Source organism: Vulpes vulpes, chromosome 12 (genome assembly GCF_048418805.1).
Source record: "Vulpes vulpes isolate BD-2025 chromosome 12, VulVul3, whole genome shotgun sequence".
NCBI lineage: Eukaryota > Metazoa > Chordata > Mammalia > Carnivora > Canidae > Vulpes > Vulpes vulpes.
Window position 1 is genome coordinate 75432502 of NC_132791.1, and position 22579 is coordinate 75455080.

At 44.1% G+C, this 22579-nt stretch overlaps 1 protein-coding gene across 1 annotated transcript; it reads left to right on the forward strand.

The window, feature by feature from the left end:
• Positions 1-1667: 1667 nt before the first annotated feature.
• ZSCAN12 (zinc finger and SCAN domain containing 12) lies at positions 1668-22574 on the forward strand. The gene is given in 5 exon segments (XM_072728893.1): positions 1668-3254; positions 5755-5902; positions 7472-7895; positions 7897-11812; positions 15294-22574. Coding segments are annotated over 4 exon segments (1845 nt in total). The 5' UTR covers positions 1668-2822; the 3' UTR covers positions 8738-11812; positions 15294-22574.
• Positions 22575-22579: the final 5 nt, after the last annotated feature.

Consider the following 22579-nt stretch of genomic DNA (forward strand, 5'->3'; position numbering starts at 1 on the left):
CCAGCCGTTTCCACCCAGGCCTGAGGGTAGTGAGCCATTCAGAATTTAGGGGCTGCACGGACGGTGGAGAGTCCTGGTGCAGCCGGTGTTCATCCTCTGGGCGCAAGGTCAATACCTGAAGGGGCTGCCTTTCTGCGCCAGTAATGGTGGCCCCTTTCTGATGAAAATAGATCTGAGCCCCTACTTTTGAAAGAAGGTCTTTGCCTAGGAGGGGGTAGGGGCAGTCTGGGACCAGTAGGAAGGAATGTGTTACTTGCCCAGTGCTCAGGTGGACCTTCCATTCGGTTGTCCATCAATATAACTTGCCTCCAGTTGCTCCCTGAACCCAAGACGTTTTAGAGCTCAAGGGTCCTTTTGCCTCAGTTAAAACTGAATGTTGAGCTCCCGTATCAACCAAGAAGGTCACTGGCTGGCCCCCCACTTTAAGGGTTATCCGAGGCTCAGGGTGGGGGGGGGCTCCTGGCCCTGATACCCCTAATCTTTATCTTTTAGGGACAGAACAGCAATGGGCTTCTTCTTAGGTCCCTGCGTTTGGCCCTTCTTTGGACAATCTTTAACCCAATGTCCTTTTTCCTTGCAGTAGGCACACTGGTCTCGTTCAACCCGTGGTTTTCTTTTGTCTCCCAGGTCCCTACTCTGTCTTGACTTACTCTGCCCTGAGCCCTGTACTATGGTGGCCAGTATCCCAGTCAGTTCTTTATTGCGTTTCTTTTATCTCTTTTATTCTCTCGTTCCTCTTGCTCTTTACGGATCCTTTCCTCCCTTTCCTCTGGGGTCTCTCTCTCTCTCTCTCTCTCTCTCTCTCTAAGTCCTGTAAGGTGTATCCCTGAAGTCCCTCCTACCGTTGTAACTTATTACAAATACCCGAGGCCTATTGTCCGATGAAGGACATGATTACATCTGGTTGCCGATCTTTGGCCAAGGGGTCAAAGGGGGTGTACATACGGTAGCCTTCCATTAATCTTTCCAGAAAACCTGCCGGCGTCTCATCTTTCCCCTGCACTCTAGCACGTACCTTTGCCAAATTGGTGGGGCATCGCCCTGCCCCTTTGAGACCCGCTAGGAGTACCTGGCGATAGAGACGGAGCCGCTCCCTACCAGCAGCAGTGTCGTAGTCCCAGGTCCGGCGAACCAAGGGGAAAACATCCTCAATTCCATCAGGCAGCTGGGTCGGCCTCCCATCCGCCCCCGGGACGCTTTTCCGTGCTTAGAGGTAGACGCGCTGCCTCCTCCGTGGTGAGGAGAGTCTGCAGGAGCTGTTGGCAGGCATCCCAGGTCGGCTGGTGGGTCAATAGAATTGACTCAATTAACCCGGTTAGTGCCAGGGGGTCTCGGGAGAAAGTGGGGTTATGAGTTTTCCAGTTGTAAAGGTCAGAGGCAGAGAACGGCCAGTATTGCGTCTGGCCGCCTACTGATCGGAGGGGAAGTGCCTGGGAGGTCCAGACGTCTTCCGACTCCCCCTCGCGCTCTCCTCGAAAGCGGAGGCGACTGGGGGGGGGTGTGAAGCGAGGGGTTGCTTCTCTACCCCAGTAGAGTCGGGGGATGGAGCTGAGGGAGCGGAGGGAGAGGTAGGGCGGGGAATAAGGGGAGTGACGCAGGGAGGGGGTGGGGGTCTCGGCCCGGCCCCCCCTGAGAAGGGGTGAAGCATTTTATCCAGGGGGGGGTGGGTTTTTAGCGAGATCCTCCCAAACTATGATGTACGGCACCTGATCAGGGTGCCCATTGGGTCCTGGCTAAAAGACCAGGGCCTTCACCTGCAAGATAATACCAATATTAAAAGTAACGTTCCTGGGCCACTCTGAGAGTGGCCTGAGTTGAGAATCGGCCTGAGTTGAGAGCCGGCCACTCTGAGGAGCAGAAGGTGACCCATTTTCTGACTTCGACTGAAAGGTTGTGTGCCCGGCCGGCGACTTCTTTCCAGTGATCTAGAGTGAGGCTTAAAGGGGTGGTTGCATTATAGGACAAAGTGGCACCTACTCGAGGTGTGCCGGCCTCGCCCACCGTGGGGGGGACAGGGAGAGCTACTGCACCTGCTCGCTCGCCCCTCCCTGCGGCTGCCGCGGAGGGCGCACGCGCTCCCACCCGCCTAACACTCGCGACCTCGCGGGGCCCGCGGGAACTGCCCGGCGAGTCGCCCGCCCACCTGCGGCGGTGGCGGAAGTGCGTGCTCGCGGACCTCGCTGGCTTCCGGCCTTTGTGGGGCGCTGTCGGCTGTTCTGGCTCCGGGCCTATTCTAGGCCACGGCCCTTCGTGCCCCGGAGGGGTAAAAGTGCTCTGGCCTCTGCCGGCCGCGGGTGAGCGAGCGTGCGGCCCTCTCCCGCCCTCGGAGGGCCGCGGAGAAGGAGCGGAGGCTGCGCCCGCGGGGATAAAGTCCTGCGGCCGCTGCCTGCCAACTTCTGGGCTTCCGCCGCACTTCCGACCGTCCCAGGACAAAGGAGACATGAAGGATGTCTCCACCTTTTATTACTGCTTATTTGCTCTAAATGTTAGTTGTATGCGCTTTGCCCTTTTTTCTAGAACAGAATGCAGGTGTTTCTGCCGCGTCGTATTCGTTTGTAAATCCTCAGACCACTTGGCATCTTTTAGTTAATACTTCTTTTTAGTCTGTTCTTAAGTCTCTTGTAATCAGAGCATTTCCCCGAGTATCGTCAATTAACCTGGAGGAGGCTTTCAAAGCACAAAGTAAATTGTTAGAGTTTGCCATTTTTGCCTGTGGTGTAGCCTGTGTTAGAAGGGATGGCTTCTCCCTCGGGTCCGCCCAGGACGAACTTGACCAGGGATTCTTGCTAAAAGCGTTGACAAAGCTTTTGAAGACAGACACGATGGCATCTACTTGGACAGTCCAGGCCCACGAGGACCCGGATGAGCTTTTGGAAGTAAAGATCGAGGAGGAGGAAAAGCAGTGTAAGGATACCACCACACGGGATCAGAACCTGCAGAAGAACAACACCCACAGCAGAGAAGTCTTCCGGCAGTACTTTAGGCAGTTCTGCTACCGGGAAACATCTGGGCCCCGCGAGGCCCTGAGCCGGCTCCGGGAGCTCTGCCACCAGTGGCTGCGCCCTGAGACCCACAGCAAGGAGCAGATCCTGGAGCTGCTGGTGCTGGAGCAGTTCCTGACCATCCTGCCCGAGGAGCTCCAGGCCTGGGTGCGGGAGCAGCACCCTGAGAGCGGGGAGGAGGTGGTGACGGTGCTGGAGGACCTGGAGAGGGAGCTGGATGAGCCCAGAGAACAGATGAGAAAAAGAGATCTGGTTTATGATTGAGAAAAGGTGGATTATGGATTTCTAGGCCAGAGTGAAGTGCAGCATTGTTTCACAAAATGTGTTCTTGACAGTCTGGTGCATCAGGCTCGACCCTCTTGGAAAGTTGGTTAAAATTATATTTTTTTCTGTGGAAGGATCGTGTATTTCTGTACTAGGCTACAGAGTTCTAGTTGGTGAAATGCTGCTCAAAAACATTGGAAACATTTCTAAGAGGAAATGTTAGAGAGGTCATGGTAATGGGGTGGGCAACAGTCGTTTGAAACAGACATCACTTCTGTTTTTGCAGTATAGTGTATCTGCTGCCCTGCCTCCATTAAAGAATTAAAAGATGGCAAAATCAAAGTCTCCACCTTGGATACGTGTGAGGTTGGAGCAGAGTGGAAGGTTAGGATTGAGGGCCAGGGCAGGAGCCAAGTTACCTGGAGTAGGAGAAAGCCCATTTAGGTTGGACAGGCGAGTTGTAAGTAGAAGGGTTGAGAACAGAGAGTCCAGGACCTTGAATATCATCTCTGGAGTGTAGATTTTATTCTGTAGGACACAAGCTTGTTTCTCTTTAAATCTAAATGAGTTTCTCTAACCCCAGGATGTAACCAAAGTTATAGAAGCTTGTTCTGTTCTGTTTTGTTTAAACATTGTTAAAAGACAGTGGTTCCCAACCGGTGGCAATTTTGTGCCCTTGAGGCATCTGACAGCATCTTGGGACATTTTGGGTTGTCAGATAGGGTGAGATGCTACTGGCATCTAGTGGCTAACAGGCAGGGACATTGGGGAATATCTTACAGTGTATAGGATGGCCGCATACCACAAAGAATTATCTGACCCAATTTGTCATAAAGTCAAGGCTGGGAAGTCTTGGTAGGAAGAGTGTAAGATAGGTAACTAATCAAACAAGAAGTGCATTCCAGCATTGGAGCAGAAACACTGGAGAGGGATGTGAGTTTGAAATGGAGTTGTGATGGTGAGTCTACAAGGATGAAGCATGTCGTCCATAAGTTAATTGGAAACAATGACAGACTAGTGGATGAAAAAGGCAGGATGAAAACTGTCTACTGAGGATTCTGTTCTAGGCTGAGCACTGGGGATTTCCAGCTTAAGATTTTCCAGTGTGATCCAGGTGCTCCTAACAGAGTTCAAGGTATAGGGGAAGGTGGATTAAGGAAAAGTCCACTCATTCAGAAGACATATACTGAATGTTGATTTTTGTACCAGGCACCATTCTAGGCAGAACCAGAAGAAAGAAGCAGAGTTCTCAAGTGCAGCACAGTAATTTGGTTTTAAACATGTTGAGTTTGTTTACCAACTAGCCCTTTCCCTCAGAGCACGCTGGGGGCAGCTAATGGAATTTAAACTTGATTTTTGAGGCCCTGCCAGAGATCCATGGGTGGAAGGCATAGCTCACTGTACCAGCCTTTTTCTCCTTCCACTTTTGAGGTGGACACATCTTTTTCTGTCCATCTCAGATAGCATCATGCTAATTCTGGCTCTTATTCTGGGGTCAGAGGTTACAAAATGAAACTGAGTCGGAATAGAGGCAGTGTGTGGTGATTTCTTATTTACAAAATTTAGCCACTGTAAGGGATTGGGGAGCAGTTTGAGGACCTGGTGTGTGCCAGTGCCCACCCCCGCCCGGGTGAGGTGCTTTGGTACACAATGCCATACAGTCTGAGTAACTGGGCCATGGTCACAGAGCTACTGAACTAAGAAACAGACTAAGCGGTCCCTGGCCCCTGCATTTTGCACCCTGCTGGGGAAACCTATTATTTTCAAATACAAGGGGAATTGTTTTGTCCAGGCATGGAAGCTACAAGGCAGCTTAAACTGATAAATAAATGAGTTAGTTGCAGGAGCAGGGGTTAAGGGTTCAAGAAGGGATGGGGTTGAAGGCAAGGGTGGAAATACAAGCCTCAAACAAGAAAAGGCCTTTTCCTCTAAGTGCGAACCAAAGGAGAAGTGTGTGTGTGTGTGTGTGGGGGGGGGGGGTGATGAAATGAAGGGTGGGCGGTCCCTGATGTGACTGTGACCTTGACTGTGTACAAGGAGAAATCAAGGTCATCTCCCAGAAGGAAGTGGGGTGGGGGCCTGGGCAGGGCAGAGTCTGTAGGGAGGAGACCTCTTCTCCGTCCTCCTCCCCCTTAGTTTCCTTCTGCCTTCTTCAGCACCTCTGTCCTTCGTTCCTCTCCGCTTATCCTCGCCCTGTTTTCCTTCTCCTGTTTTATTCTCCCCCAAGTTCTGTTCTCTTCCTTTCTGCCTCCCTTCCCTTTCTCCACTTCTTTGAGCATAAATGAAGTGAAGGTGGTACAACCAGCATTTTGTAGCTGCGAAGAACGAGAGAAGGGAAGGTTTCCCAGAGGAGGTGCCATGAGTAGGCTTAGGACAGACTGGTGTCTGGAGAGAAGTTCAGGTATCGGGGAGCTGGTGTCACTACCCTGGACTGTATCCTCTTATTTACTGTTTGCAGAGTGTCTGAACTGTGTCTCGTCTGCCCCAGGTCTTGGTCCACACTGAGGAACAGGAAAAGCCCTTGCAGGACATGGGCCCTCTGGGGACAGAGCAGGAGCCCAGCACGTCCCTTCCACCCCTGATGGTGCAACTAAAATGTGAGTCTCTGGAACCTGAAGCCCAACCAGAGGAGCAAGGTAAAGAAGACAGAACCATCCTGGGAGAAAGGAAAAGGCAGGCTGGCCCATGACATGGGGCCTCTAGTATTTTGTTCTGTGTCTGATCAGTATAGTCAGGAAGGGCTCTCATGCATAGACTCACCCACTTTGGTTTGTCACTCTTCCGTTCTTGTTTTCTCTTTGTATTTAAATTTTTTGTGTGTGAATTCTTGCAATATTTTATTTGAGATCACTTAATTTAGTCCTTCTGATAGTTATTTTCCTGTCCTTATCTCCCTGCTTTCTCTAGCCTTTATCCGATCAGACAGTACTACTGTCTTCACTTTGGCTATCAGTCAGTAGACAGGCCTCTGCCCCACGATGTCTGCAAGTTCCAGATGGTTCGGGGAAAAAAAATGTATAAATGTGTATGCTTATAAAGAGCAGGAACGACAAAGCAAATATAGCAGAGTGTTAAAAGTTGGTGAATGAGGGACGTCTGGGTGGCTCAGCGGTTGAGTGTCTGCCTTTGGCTCAGGGCGTGATCCCAAAGTCATTGGATCAAGTCTCACATTGGGTTTCTTGGATGGAGCCTGCTTCTCCCTCTGCCTGTGTCTCTGCTGCCTCTCTCTCTCTCTCTTTCATGAATAAATAAAATCATTTTAAAAATAAATGAATACAATCTTTTAGTAAATAAATAAAAATAAAAGTTGGTGAATGGGTGAAAGAACCCATATTTTCCTATCTCTACTTTGTCTATATTTATTTTTTAAAAATAGGTAAAAATTCATATAGTTCAAAAACAAAAGTTACGCAGTGAAAGGTTTTTCATTCCACTCAATTCCTTTGGCAGTCTGGTCTCCTCCCATCCCTGAAACAGATTGTCACTGTTTTTAAGTTCTTATGTGTTCTTCTTAGAAATTTTTTTACATACATATGTTTTTCAAATTCAAAATATGTATTCATATTCAAAATAAGTATCTTTTTTTCTTTTTATCACTAAGATAGTAAAATTTGCAGTTTTTATTTCTTAACAGCAGCTTAATATTAAAGTGTATGGACGAGCCACACAACTTACCCATCCCCCAAGCTGTCCTCAGTGTTTTATTTTAACAGGTAGTGTTGGGGAATGTGTGTGAGTACTTCAGTATAGATTCTTATATGTGGAGTTACTTGGCCAAATGTTGAGTACATTTGTAATTTTGATGGATATTGGCAAATTGCTCTCTGTAAAGCCTGGGTCAGTTTACACTCCCACTGGCTATGTGTGACACCCATTTCATGAACACGATGTTATACTCATGGGCAGAGATGATGGGTGAAAATTGTATCCTGATACTGTTTAAATTTGTTTTTCCCTTATCTTAAGGTGGAGTATCTTGTGTTTAAGAGTTAATTATTTCCTGTCCTGGAGACAGTCAATTCTTCCTTTGACCAGTTTCCTTAGGGTTTGGTCTTTTCCATAATAGTTTTTGAAGTGCTTTATATATTATGTCAGTCCTGTGTTTTAATGCCATTTCATTGTCCTACAGAAACTCTAGGTTCTTATGTATTTTTCACCTGAATAATTTTATGCTGGAAATTAGCTGACTTGGTGATCGATTGTAGTTTCAGGTGTTGAGACTGGAAAGGAGTACAGGAATTTAAAGCAAGAAGTTTCTGAAGAAATGGAACCGTGTGGGAATATGTTTAGGTTTGAAAGTGAAGTATTCTGGTCCACTCGATACAGAAAAGTTAATGAATCTGCAGCAAAAGCAGAAGAGTCTTCTGGACACTCCAGGGAAGATGAACAATCTACAGGTGATGAAAACAGAGTCAGTTTGGCTGGACAGCAGATGGTCTATCTGGGAGAAAAACCTCACGAGTGTGAGGAATGTGGGAAAGGCTTTAGTCAGCACTTGCACCTCGTAGAGCATCAGAGGGTCCATACTGGGGACTGGCCCTACAAATGCGAGGAATGTGGAAAAACTTTCCGTGGGAGAACTGTACTTATTCGGCACAAAATAATACACACTGGAGAGAAACCATACAAACAATGAATGTGGCAAAGCCTTTGGCCAGTGGTCAGCTCTTAACCAACATCAGGGGCTTCACATAGGAGAGAAGCACTATCACTGTAATGAATGTGGCAAAGCCTTCAGCCAGAAAGCAGGCCTCTTTCACCATCTCAAGATCCACACAAGAGACAAACCATACCATTGTACTCAGTGTAATAAAAGTTTCAGTCGGCGCTCGATACTTACTCAACATCAAGGAGTTCACACTGGGGCGAAGCCCTATGAGTGCAGCAAGTGTGGAAAGGCCTTTGTTTATAACTCATCCCTCATTTCCCACCAGGAGATCCACCACAAAGAAAAGTGCCATCAGTGTAAGGAATGTGGGAAATCCTTCAGTCAGAGTGGCCTTGCTCAGCATCAGAGGATCCACACTGGGGAGAAACCCTACAAGTGTGATGTATGTGGAAAAGCCTTTATTCAGAGGACAAGTCTTAGAGAACATCAGCGAATTCACACTGGGGAGAGACCTTATAAATGTGATAAGTGCGGGAAGGCCTTTATTCAAAGGTCAGTCCTCACAGAACATCAGAGAATCCACACTGGAGAGAGGCCCTACAAGTGCGATGAGTGTGGGAATGCCTTCCGAGGAATAACCAGCCTCATTCAGCATCATAGAATCCACACTGGGGAGAACCCCTACCAATGTGATGAATGTGGCAAAGCCTTCAGGCAGAGGTCAGATCTTAGTAAACACCAGAGAATCCATAACAGAGGTGGTCCCTGTAAATTTAAAGAGTGTAGGGAATCCTTCAGGTAAACTTCAGCTCTAATTCAACATCAGATTATCCACAGAGGAAAAAAATCTGTTTCTGTATGACAACTATAGGGAAGCTGCCTCACAATGGAAGCTGGAGAGAAATACTAGCTTTCAAATCCTTTAGGGCAAAACGTTAGTCACTCGCTAAAAGAAAACCTCAGATATTTTACAAAGAATTCACTGTGTGCTGCCCATTCTCTCAGGTGCTGTGGAGAACAAGAAGCAGAACACCAAATTATCCTTCTCAAAAGTTTTACAATTTAGTTTGGGATTTCTAAGATCCACGTGTGAGGTTAGATCATCAAATGGCAGCAGGGCAGGAGGATTGATGAGTCCTGTATCTTTGAAGTGGCACCTGGCACACAGTAAGTGCTACCAATTCTGGAGGACAGATCACTGATGCCTAAGCAGGTCAAGAAAGATTCTATGGATGATGAGGGTTAGATGGGCAGATTTGGAAGGCAAAACGGGAGACATTTAGGGTAAAGGAGATGTAAGCAGAGGCAAGAGTGCTCATGGTTTGGAAGCATGCATGCCAACCTGAGGTAGACCAGCTTCAGTTGGACAGTTGATGGCAGTAAGCTGGAAACAGAACTTGGGGACAGATTGGGAGGGTGAAAGAGCCTCTTAACCAAAGGCACTTACAGAACACTCTTACTGAATTCCTAAAATATCTCTGTAAATTAAAATTCTTCTCCTTTTTTTTTCCTTTTATTTTTTAAAGGATTTATTTATTCATGAGAGAGACAGAGAGAGGCAGAGACACAGGCAGAGGGAGGGGCAGGCTCCCTGTTGGGAACCCGATGTGGGACTCAGTCCTGGGTCCCTGGTATCATGCCCTGAACCAAAGGCAGATGCTCAACTGCGGAGCCACCCAGGCATCCTAACATTCCTCTCCTTCTTAAAAGCAAGGCTACCCTTGCTTATGGAGATGGTGACATAGCTCTAACATCACACAAAGGGAAAGGCCAGCCCCTGAAGCCTGGGTCTCTGACTTCAGGTCCTGTCCGTTGCTCTAGGGATTCCTCTGAGCATCGGAATCACCCATGGAGCTTGTTGAAATGCCTGTATCCCACTCACAGACATTCTGCTTCATTAAGTCTGGAATGAGGGCCAAGAATCTTCATTTGTATAGCTCTGGTCACCTGATTGTAAATCTGAGAAACATTGCATTGAATCCCAGCTCCCTTCATGGTTGCCTGTGGAGTGATTATGCCTGGAAACAGTCTGTGTAAACAGGGACCCATGCAGATTTGAGGCATAAAGAAAGCCAGGTGCTACCAGTGCTTTAGTGGACAGGGAACTAGACCACTGTCCAGCCCCTAGGGCTTCAGAATGGCCTTCCTACTGTTTCAAACTTAAGGCTTTCAAAATAGACTAACCTACATTTGAAGGCTTCCAGAGGTCATCTGAGCACACGGCTGTGTATGTTTAGTTAAGGGGGTGCCAGAGTTCTGTTTTACTCCTAACCTCTCTTTTTACCCAACTATATGGTTCTCACGTTCTGAATTCCCTAATAACTGCTCTCTAGAACTAGTTTACAATTTTTTGGTCTATATACCTTTTTGAGCACATGAAAGAGCCAAAGATTGGTGACTTTGTCCCTTGGGACTTGTGAAAACACGGATCAACTGATAACTGGTTAACTTTACTCCTGTATTACTGAGTAAATAGTTATGTCCTAATGAAGGCCTATGATTATTGTTGTGGATAATAGGCAGCCATGTAGAGGCATGTATGGCTCCTGGTCTTTTTATTTTTACCATTTTTTTAAACTTTCTTTTTAAATAAATTTTTAAATTTATTTGACAGCACAAACAGGTCAAGTGGCAGGCAGAGAGACATGGAAAAGCAGACACCCCACTGAGCAGGGAGCCTGATGTGGGGCTGAGGCTCAATCCCAGAATTCTGGGATCATGACCCGAGCTGAAGGCAGATGCTTAACTGACTGAGACACTGAGGTACCCCTGTTTATCTTTCTATTTACAGAGACTATAACCTTCACTGAGCTGTCTCCCCTTATTTCCTTCCCTTTCTACCTTGCCATGGCAGACTACAGTTTCTGGGGCTACCTCCTCACCCCACCTTATCCCATATGGCTCCAGAATCCTCTCCACCCCTCACCTCTAGCTGGTTAGTGGGCTTGAAGTGGTAAGATAGTGACAAAAGGGGGTGGTGAAAGACAAGGGTAACTATCCTTTGGCTACTCCTAACTCCCATTGCATCCAGCCCTGTGTCTTTATCCCATTTCCTCCCTACTCCTGTAATGTACTTGGTGTCCTTTCCCAGTGGCCCCTTTCTCTTGCCCCTCTAGCCACAGTCCTTTACAGAACATAAGCATATCATCACTGACTTGGAACCAGAAGAGTCTCTGGAGAAATAGTTATGTAGCTTCTAAGCTTGTAGGTGTGAGCACATTTTCCCATAAAAATAATAATGGTATCACTACTATAATTTAGGCATATTATGTATCACATTTGCTTTTGGGATTGGAATTTACATGACTGGGAAAACATCCTGAGTTCACAATAGGGGAAAGCAAATGAACATTTGAAAAACAACTCAATCATAAGTTGAAAACTCTTTAGGGTGTTTATCCTACGACCAGCATTGGTGCTGAGCCCATGAAACACTGAAGCCGCCAGGGCTGGACACCTAATTTTTTTACATCCAGAAAGCAGTTTGTTGCCCCGAGTGAGCCTGAGTGTACTCAGCCGTATGCTCCTGTTCCCCAGCTCACCCTGCCATGTGTCTCTCACTCTCCTGCAAGTTCTCTGCTACTCAGTGATGAGAACCCACGCGCGCCTTTCCTCTATACCAGCTGATGCTATCTGTCCTTGCCATCCGATCTGGTTTCAGACACGGTGTCCAAACTGGTTACTCTTCATAGTCCCTTCGAGCCTCTCTCATAATCTTACTGTTCACTGGAACTCAATTCTTATTTTCTGTTTGCAATGCTGTTACTTGCAGGTTGTGCAGTTCATCTGCTTAACACCTTCTTTCAACACAGACACATCCTCCATCTGCCTCTGATGTCCTTAACTGCCTAACATAAAGGAGCTGTAGACAGAGACCCAGAGCAGCAGGATGTACCCCTTCAATAGGATACAGTTCATCACTGGTTTAAAAGTGAAGGTGGGAGCTTTGTTCTGATCGCTTCTTGCACTTATATATAGTTGCAGAACCAAGAAAGGGTGGGATGGTATGGAATTTCCAAATAGGCATCAGAGGGGTCAAACTATCCAGGATAAGGAGAAAATAGAGTGGAATAACGCCAGCTAAACTGGCAACACAGAAGGCGAAGGCCCTGAGGAGCAAGTGGGGGACATGATGGGTTAGAGATGAAACTGGGGAATGTGGTGAACAGAGTGCCCCATGACGAAGTCCAGAGTATATCTTTATGGATAAAAGGTAGACATGCTATAACCGTGACAGCATCTAGAAGTTAGGGTCCTTTGGAGTAGCTTACCTTTGTGGATGTTGAAATCATCAACAATAACAGGCGGTAGGATGGAAAAGAAAAATGTGAAATTGAAGCAAGTCCAAGGTAGAAATAAGGTCAGTTGAGAATAGTAACATAACAGCCAGGTTGAAGAACTGGTGTAACATTCAAATGATGAATCATGAAGTGGTGGCTTAGAAATAAGGATGAGTGAGATTGCCTGGCTTTTCTAATTGATTCAAGGTAAACAAGATATTGAGTGTTTAAGACAAAAAAAGAAAAAAAACCTGGAGAGATTGGGGGAGAATCAAAGTACTAAAACAGTGAAAAGGGGGCTTTAAGTGAAAAGTAACCTGACAAACAGGGGGTCCAGGATTTAATGGAAAGGGACAAAGGGATGAAAGCTGGGGCTCCCCTCAAAAAAAAAAACCCAGTTCTATGAAGAGGCTGCTGGAATTTTAGGTGGGAAATAAAGCTAATGAGGAAGCAAAATGAAATTGAGTAGGGCTCTTAATTGAGAATGTCTATTGTGTGGTGAGGCCAGCTGTAGAGAGCATGAAGATCCAAGAAGAGCAGCTCTGTACTCCTGTGCTCTGAACAGATCCCTTACTGGCTATCTTTGCAAGTCAAGAAAAGGATTTGTTAATGCCTAACATTAATGGCTTACCAAGGGCCAGGCACTACTAAGTGTTTTATTTTATTTTTAGCTGGGGAAACTGAAATCAAAGCCATCTGAGGTCACAAAATTATTGTGTGGTGGAGCCAAGCTTTGAACCCAAGCAGCCCAATTCCAGAACCCACACTTCCTGTTTACTTCAGTTGAGGGAACCCTGTGTTGCAGTGGTAATCAGTGTCTCTAGTAATGATCTGTGGAAACTTTCTTACTCTTGACATTATTCTGAAAGATATGTTAGAAACCCCAGAGTCCTAGGTCTAAACACCCAAGGTAATATCACCACCCTCTTTGCACACCAAATCTTGAATGAGGTTTGGTCAGCCTAACATGAACCCCAATTCTTGTTGCCTACCCAAGGAGGGTGTCCACAGGAGACATTCCACTAAAAGAGGGCTCTCTATATGTTTATAGGAAGGGATCACCCTCCATTCTGACAGAATTCAGGGTATTTGGCAGTTTTCACTAATACAAATGATAAAGATTTAGATGTCCCATTATGGGTCTATCCAATAACCCATATGGATCTACCCTTGATGAGGGTTTTATATTTGTAGCTAACACCACTTCTAAGATTGAAGGAAACATAAGTATATAAAATAGTTTTTTCAGGTGTCTCTCCTGGCGTCACAAGCCCAGAATTTGAGCAACAAGTTGCCCTATTCCTCTTAGGGATTATCATTTGATAACCTTTAATTAAATATTCTCAACTTTTGTCCTTTCACACCTAAAAGTTCTCATACCACAGTCTCTAGCAGTTCATTTTATTGGAAATTTCTTTGAATTCTCTCTCATTCCAAATGTTTTTGGGGGTAATTGGTAAGGAGTCCTTGCACATTTTTTACTCACGTGTAGTTTTTTTGTGTATATATAGAGAGAGGATATATGTATGAATGTATTTTATAAAAATATGTTGTATATAGGCTTTAGACGTAATTTGATTTTGACAAAGCCAAATAAGTAAAGTCAGTTGAGTAACTCCTTAGCTCACATGGTAAGACCATCATTGAAAGCCAGCAGTTTTCGTATTAGAAACCACTGACTCCCTGGTCTGAAAACCCATTGGCTCCCAGAGCTTTCAGCCAACACAGTTGAAAGTGGTCTTTGGGGGACGCATGTTTGTTCCACCAATCATCTTACCCGGAATGGCCTGGTCCAGGCTATCCCAAGAAGGACCTCAAGTGGGGGTCATTTGTCCCTTGTGATTTATGGTTAGGATTTTATTCATTCCTCTATAAGCTTGATACGTAAATTTCACTTTCATCTACTGCGACAGTTGTGCCTACTTGAAAAATATTTAGGAGTGGGCATCTCACCATCTGATACCCGCTAAAGGACCTGGCAGTGTAGGTACTAGTTTTCCAGGCATACTAAGTGAATTCCGGCAGACCGATGGCTATCCTTGTGTCAGTGTCTCCATAGGGAAAGTGGCGGTACTAGACGCCACGTGATTGGGCCGGTACATGAGTCGCTGGGTTCTGTAGACCGTGCTGAGAACAGGGCTTGGCGCTCTGAGGTTCTTAACAGCCATCTGCTGCTGCTGCGTCCCCGTGGGCGCTCCAACCGCAAGCACCGGCCGTCTGTGGCCACTGCAGGATTCCCGGGCCAACTGCCTGCTGCGGCTCCTCAGGACCCATCTCACTCAGGCTGAGAGAGGGCTCCCCGCCCTGTCTCCGCCCCTGCTCGTTAACTCAGTACAGCCCGGGTTAGCGGGTTAGCGACCCTTGTCCTGGGAGGGTGGGCCCCCTCATCTGCCCGTGCCTCGGGGATGCTTGGCAGGGCGGGGACAGCCAAGGCAATCACCAGAGGAGGAGGCCTCCAGGTTCCTAGAGGAGATCCACGGCGCAGCCGGAAGTGCGAGGGCCGGGGACCGGGCGCGCTTGTGCAGGAGGACGGGAGGCACGCTGGGGTGGGAGTCCGTCGGACAATGGAGCGCTGCATGGGAGGGTCACGGATGGCTTCCGAGTTGTGAGCTGTATTAGGATACCTGGGTTGTTAGGAGGAGGAAAGTCTGGGGCCCAGCTCTTGTGAAAGCAAAATTGGGTTGGTCGGGAGATGATCCGCCTCGTGACTCCCTAGAGTATAGGTGACGCTGGAGTGCGAGAAAGGATTAGGATGGTTGTGTGCTGTATTGAGTGATTCAGTCTCTACCATGGTGTCTCAACTGTCTGTGGGATTATGATATTATCTACTTAAATGAGTAAATTTGTAGTCACTTTTAAATATTAGCTGTTATTTCTGTTTATTTGGGATTCTCTGAAAGGGGAACCCAAAAGAAGAGGGTCATGGTCTTTCAAGCTTTATTAACATTTAGGAAGTAAGATTTTAGTACTTAGTGTTGGTGCTAGCTAATAATTTGCAAAGTCACTCCCACTCTCCTAATTTATTTAGCTTCCTGACAGAGTTCTTTTTTCCTTCAGTGCCTTGTCTCCTAAGTGAGCTCTTGAGGAAAAGAACTTAAAATTGAGAGTTTCTGTTAACAGTGTTACTTTGTTCCCCAGGAAGAAGAAAACTGACTACAAGGAAATACTTCTGAAGAACCAGTGTGAACTCGAGGCTGGAGTGAATCTTCTCCTGAGTGCTCTCCTCCCAGAATGGCGGTCCTCCTGTGCAAAGGTCCCTACTAGTGACTGATGGCAGAGGGAGAGGGCTATGCCTGGGATGGTGCTGGCAGAGAAATCATGGACATTCCTTCAGACTTGAAGTTGCTACTACCAAGAGGCAGCTACCTGGGCTCCAAGGGCTGTCAGAAGACTCAGAGCTTTGTCTACAGTTGCTGAGATCAGAAACAGACCAAGGAGCAAGTACTGAAGCAGATCCTGACACCTACTGGGGAGCTGCAGACTCAGGAAGGGATAATATCCAGAATGTGGAGAAGAGACATCGCTGATGCTGGAGAAGTTGGAGACAGCTTGGAGGAAGAGCCATCAGGTGGGAAGGGTTAGGATAATCACTTATGTTATGGCTTGACTAGTCTTCTGGAATAGTACAGAAAATGGTAAAACTGAACTCTAGGATCCACTACATGTCTTTGAGCCAAACCCAGCACCTACCTCATGGACTTTAATTCTCCCCTTGGTATTCGTGTGCACCTCTGGAAACTTTTTTGAAATTGGGTGGTGGTGGTTTGGGCAATTTTACTGAAAGTTTAGCTTCAAATTCAGTTTTGCAAGACCAGCTTCATCCCATTTCCTTTAGGGCCTAGGCTAAAGGATAGAACAAGATATGCTTGTGGCAGAGATAGTACTTTGGAATCCAGAGTGTCAAGTGCAGCCTGTTAAAACCTTGTCTTAGTTTGACTTTGAGCATTATTGCCTTTTTGAAATGGAAAGCCGTGTCTTCAGAGAAAGAAGAGATCCTTGAAGAAAGTTTCTTGGAATTCTCATTAGTAATGCCCTTTCCCTTGAAAACTTGGCCTCTACCCATCTCCTCATTATCTGCCCAATTCTTGAGGTAGAAACTCCAAGCCATATTTGTGAGGGGTTCTGTTTAGTTTGTTTTGACCTATTCAACTCCTTGAACTTCAAAGTGCGGCTTTCTTCCTATGATTTAGTCCTGAACATTGCTGGAAAAGTTATTTTCCCCACTTAAATTTTTCCCTTTCAAAACAGTATGAATTTTGGGGTGCATTGGTGGTGCAGCTGATTAAGTGACTGACTCATGATTTCGGCTCAGGTTATGATCTCAGGATTGTGAGATCCAGCCCCACATCAGCACCCCCATTTAGTGCCGAGTCCGTTTAATATTCCCTCCTCCTTTGCCCCTTACGCTTGTATGCACTTTCTCTCTGAAATAAAGAAACAGATCTTTTAAAAAATACTACGTGTTTTGAAACTGTTCTAGCTATTGCTTTGAGTTAACTTTTATCATATCTCACTGTTAATTGGTTCACTCAATAAATATTTGTGGAGCATTTTGTTTTTCTATAATAGTGGCCTAAGTACATCTCACTTGGTATAAATGGTCCTTTTAACTCACACTAACAAAATTTCTCTTGATTGCATAATAACTTCATTTTTCATCTCTGGTTTCAAGCTGATCTCTTAACTTTTTTGATTATACCTACCTGATTCTTTGTCACATTTTATAAGAAAATCCTCCAGACTTTCTGCCCAGTTGTCTCTTCTCACTAAAACTAGAACCTCACATGCCTTTTTCAGCACTTTGCCAAATTGAGATGACAGTTTGGATACATAGAAAAGGGATGCACTTTAGGTAAAACTGGGTTTTATTTTTATCACTACTCTTCATCTTAAGTCTTATTATCTCAGGAGAAGAGATAACCAACATTTGAACTGTCTGCATTTTTTTTTTAGATAGTGTTACTGAGAATGAAAATAAGGACTTGTCTCCAACAAAAAAATTATGAAGATGCTAAATCATGTGGTAGTTCTATCTCTGTAGAACTGCAACACCTATGCAGTAAGTGTAGTAAAAGATTTAGTAACTGGTGAGTCCTTACTCGACATCAGGGAGTCCAAATGACAAAGAGAATCTCTTGGAGAACAAGTTTGGAAAGGCTTTTGTTTATGGCGGGTCCCTCTTTTCCCACCAGGAGATACATCACAAGGAAAAATGCTCAGTGTAGGAAATGTGGGAAAGCTTTCAGCTATAGTGGACTTATTTTACATCAGAGAATCCACATAAAGGAGAGACTGCACAGATGTGATGACTGTGAGGAGGCCTTCATACAGCACCGAAACCTTATAGAACCTTACATGGAGGAAATAGGAATGCCTTCACCCACAAGTCAGGACCAACTGTGTACCAGAGAATCTATGCAGGAGAAAAATCTTATAAATGTGATGAATGTGGAAATGTTTTGCATGGAACCATCAGCTTTATTCATCATTGAAGAATTCACACTACAAGGAAACCCAGACAGTGTGATGAGTATGAAAGTCTTCAAACAGTGGTTGGACCTTGGTTAACGTCAGTGAATCCATACCCCAGAAGTTCTTATAAATGAGAGGATCATGGGATGTTGCGTGGACAGAGACCAGGTCTCAACAACAGAATCTCCACATTATTGGAAAATTAAATTAATGTAAAAAGGCAAGTTGTATGGGGAATGGGTATTCTTAATTGCCCAATTTAGCCAGTAAAAACATTCAATGAATGTCTCAGGTCAAGAAAAGAAAATGTCAGCCATTCTTTTTTGCATTCTAGAGGAATCTATAGATGTAAGCAACCAGAACTTTTGAAATAAGGTGCTCATCTGCATCCCAGGATCTGTGTTACCGTCTTCTTGATGACTGTGTGTACATGTTTCTGCCAGGCCTGCTGTAATCTCATATTTTAATTCATTCAACAACAGTAGATATTGTCTACTGTTATATTTTATTTTTTTTTATGAGCTAAATAGGCTTATGTCTGTACCCCAGGACACAAAAATCACATTTATAAAGTTGGACACTTTCCTAAATTTAAGACTGCTTCTGTGTTCTCCAGCATAAGACCATGTCAGTGTCCCTTAGAGAATATGTATTTTTCTACCTTGGGTTTGATTGTTTAAGATAGTGAAAGATAGGGATGCCTGGGTGGCTCAGCGGTTGAGTGTCTTCCTTTGGCTCAGGGTGTGATCCCAGGATCCAGGATCGAGTCCCACATTGGGCTCCTGCATAAAGCCTGCTTCTCCCTCCGCCTATGTCTCCTCTCTCTTTGTGTCTCTATGAATAAATAAATAAAACTAAAAAAAAAAAGTGAAAGATAATTCACAGACAACTTATTGAAAGATAATGATGGAAATACTTTCCCTTACAAATAATGCATAATATAATGTTGTGAAGGCTAATACTTTAACTTATTATCCTTTTTCATTTGTAAAACAGGCCAAAAGAGGAAAGCATCTTTAGAAGCTCTTCAGCAAGTTGTTAATATGGCCTAATCTCTGTGAGAGAGAATGAGGCTTATGTAATTAATCACTAAATATAGGAAACACAGATTTTAAAACTTTGCAGTGATTATTTTAGAACTCTGAGTGTATTTGGTGCGCATTCCAAAATTTTTTTGAATAGATACTACAGAGGGCATTTGGATGGCTCAGCCAGTAAAGCATCCAACTCTTTTTTTTTTTTTTAAGATTTTATTAATTCATGAGAGACCCACAGAGAAAGAGGCAGAGACATAGGCAGAGAAAGAAGCAGGCTCCTCGCAGGGCGCCTGATGCAGGACTCGATCACCTGACCCAGGATCACACCCTGGGCCAAAGGCAGAGGCTCAACCACTGAGCTACCCAGGCGTCCCAAGCATCCGACTCTTGATTTCAGTTCAGGTCGTAATCTCGGGGTCATGAGATTGAGCCCTATGTTGGGCTCTCTGCTGGTTGTGGAGCATGTTAACGATTCTCCTTTGAGGCCCTTGGGTAGCTCAGTCTGTTGGGCATCTGCCTTTGGCTCAGCTCATGATCCCAGAGTCCCAGGTTTGAGCCCCACAATGGGCTACCTGCTCAGGGGGCAGTCTGCTTCTCCCTCTGTCCCTCACCCTGCTTGTGCTTTCTCTCAAATAAAATCTTTTATTTTTTTTCAAAGATTATTTATTTATTTATTTGTGAGAGAGAGGCAGAGACACAGGCAGAGGGAGAAGCAGGCTCCTTGCTGGGAGCCCAACGCGGGACTCGATCCTGGGACTCCAGGATCGCGCCCTGGGCCAAAGGCAGGCGCCAAACCACTGAGCCACCCAGGGATCCCTAAATAAAATCTTTTAAAATACGATTCTCATCCCTCTGCCCCCCCTCAACAAGTGCTCTCTCTCCCTCTCAAAAAATAAGTATTACAGTCATTTCATTTTTTTTTTAGGATTTTATTTATTTATGAGAAACACAGGGAGAGGCAGAGATGCGGGCCGAGGGAGAAGCAGGCTCCGTGCAAGGAGCCGGATGTTGGACTCTATTCCAGGATTACGCCCTGGGCCATGGGCAGACACTCAACCATGAAACCACCCAGGCGTCCTCTATTCCAGTCATTTTAGAAGATGGACTGCATTCAGGGTGCCTGGGTGGCTCAGTCTGTTAGGCATATGCCTTTGACTTAGGTCATGATCTCGGGGTCCTGGGATCAAGCCCTTTGTTGGGCTTCCTGCTCAGCAGGGAGTCTGCTTCTCCCTCTACCTCTGCCTCTCTACCCCTTCTCCCTCTGCCCCCACCCCCTCCTCATGCTCTCTTCTTGCTCCCTTGCTCTCAAATAAATAAAATCTTTAATAAAAAAAAAGAAGACTGCATTCTGCAAAAGGCCTTTTAGAAATTATATAAATCACGTTATTTTTTCTTTATTATTATCTTTTGTTATGTGAAAGGATTTTCTAATATTGACTCAATCTTGCATTCTTGTAGTAAATCCTTCTTAGTCATGATGTATTCTTAATATGTGTGACTTCTAATATTTTATTTAGTACTTTATTCTTCAATGTTTATATGAAATTGGCCTGTAATTTATTTTTTTGTACTACATTTTCCAGGTTTCGGTTTCAACATTTTAATTGCATCATAAAAGCAATTCCTTTTTTGTTCATTTTTAATACTCTAGGACAATTTATAGAGCACTGGAATTAGCTGGTCTTGAAGCTTGAATTCTAATGTAAAACCATCTGAGTACTTTTTCTGTGTGATAGTTCTTTGATAACTTGTTCTGTTTCTTCTACAAAAAATGGTCTATTTAGGCTATTTATAATGGGAATCAATTTTAGTAATGTATTACTTTGCCTAGAAAACTATCCATTTCATCTAGATTTTTAAATTTATTTACCTCGAATCTGCAATATAATCAGTTATAGTATTTTTTAAACAGCTTTACTGGAGCGCCTGGGTGGCTCAGTTGTTTAAGGGTCTGCCTTTGGCTGAGGTCATCATTTCATGGTCCTGTTATCAAGCCCTGGGTCTGGCTTCCTGCTCAGTAGGGAGCCTGCTTCTTCTTCTGCCTGTCCTCCCACTTGTGCAGTATTTCCCAAATAAACAAAATCTTAAAAAAAAAACAAATAAACAGCTTTACTGAGGAAAATTGATGTATAGTAAACTGCAGAAGTGTATAGTTGAACATAATTTTTAACATGTGCACATCTGTGAAACAATTACCACAATCAATATAATGAACATATCTATCACCCAAAAAAGTTAACATGTGTGCCTTGATAATTCCTCCCTCCCTCCCTTCCCTGCATCCTGCCCTCATCTCCAAGCAAACTCTGCTCAGCTTTCTGTTGCTATAAATTTAGTTTGCATTTTTTAGAATTGGATATGAAAGTATAAAACAGTACATTAACTGTTTTGGTCCAGCTTCTCTTATTCGGCATATTTATTTTGAGATTCATCTGCGTTGTTGCATATATCAACAATCCTTTCTTTATATTGTTGAGTATTCCATTGTATGGATACACCACAGTTTGTACATTTACCTAAATGTTCATGAAGTACAATTTATCTTTTTTTTTTAAGACAGGTCATGTTGGCGATATGACTAAGAAATCTTTGCCTAACCCAAAGTCACACACACACAAAAAAATTGTAATTCTTTTAGGTGCTTTGTAATTTTTAGTTTTTTCCTCCACTGAATTGCCTTCAAATGATTGCTGAAACGTTGTTCATATTCATGCGAGTCTATTTCTGGACTTGCTATTCTGTTCAAATGATCTATTTGTTTACCTTTACACTAATACCATTCTCTTTTGATTAATATCTTTATAGTAATTCTTGAAATCAGTTGCATTAGTCCTCCAACCTTTTCAAAGCTGTCTTGGCAATTGCAGGTCATTTCCATTTCCATATGAGTTTTGGAAACAGCTTGTCAATTTCTTCCAAAACATCTGGGATTTTACTTTGCATTGCATTAGATCTATAAAAAAAAAATTGGGGAGAATTGACATCCTAAGAGTACTGAGTAGTCTAACATATGAACATTGTATATTTCTCCATTTATTTACATCTTTTTGGATTTATCTTGGCATCATTCAGTGCATAGGGTACATGTATAATCGTCTTAATTTGTAGCTTGAATGAAAAATCTTTCTTTTTTTTATAAATTTTATTTATTTGAAAGAGAGAGCATAAGCATGAGCAGGGGGAGGGACAGTGGGAGAAGCAGACTCCTCACTGAGCAGAGAGCTTGATGTGGAGCTCAATCCCAGGACCCTGAGATCATAACCTGAGCCCAAATCAGGCACTTAACTGAGCCATCCCGATGCCCCCCACCAATCTTTCTTTTATCGGGTAAGTTAGGTTTCACTTCTATTTATTGATATGATTGGATATATTTGGTACCAACTATCAATTTATTTTTAAAAATTTTTTAATATTGACTGTTGTGTTTGCTATATTTATTCTTGTGTATATTTTGCTCTTTTACTTTAGAAATATTCTTCATAGTTTTATTTTATTACAATGGTAACATTTGTATTTATAATATTTTTAATGCCCTTAGTCACCTATGTATTTATAATGTATTTATAATACAAATATAATAGTTTTATTTTATTACAATGGTAACATTTGTATTTATAATATTTTTAATGCCCTTAGTCACCTATTTTCATATCCAGCTTTTACTATTGACTTGTCAGTTTTGTTTCCTTCACCTACAATCAGTGAGCTTCTCCTTTCTCCCATTTTTTTTTAAAGTTTACTTATTTTTTTTCTAAAAATCTATACACCTAATATGGGGCTCAAACTCACTACCCTAAGATTAAGAGTCTCCCGCTCTTCTGAGCCAGCCGGGTGCTCCTCCTTTTTCCCATTTTGAAGTTGTATTAATTCTACTTGTCACAATAAATGATGTTTACATATTTATATTCTATCCTT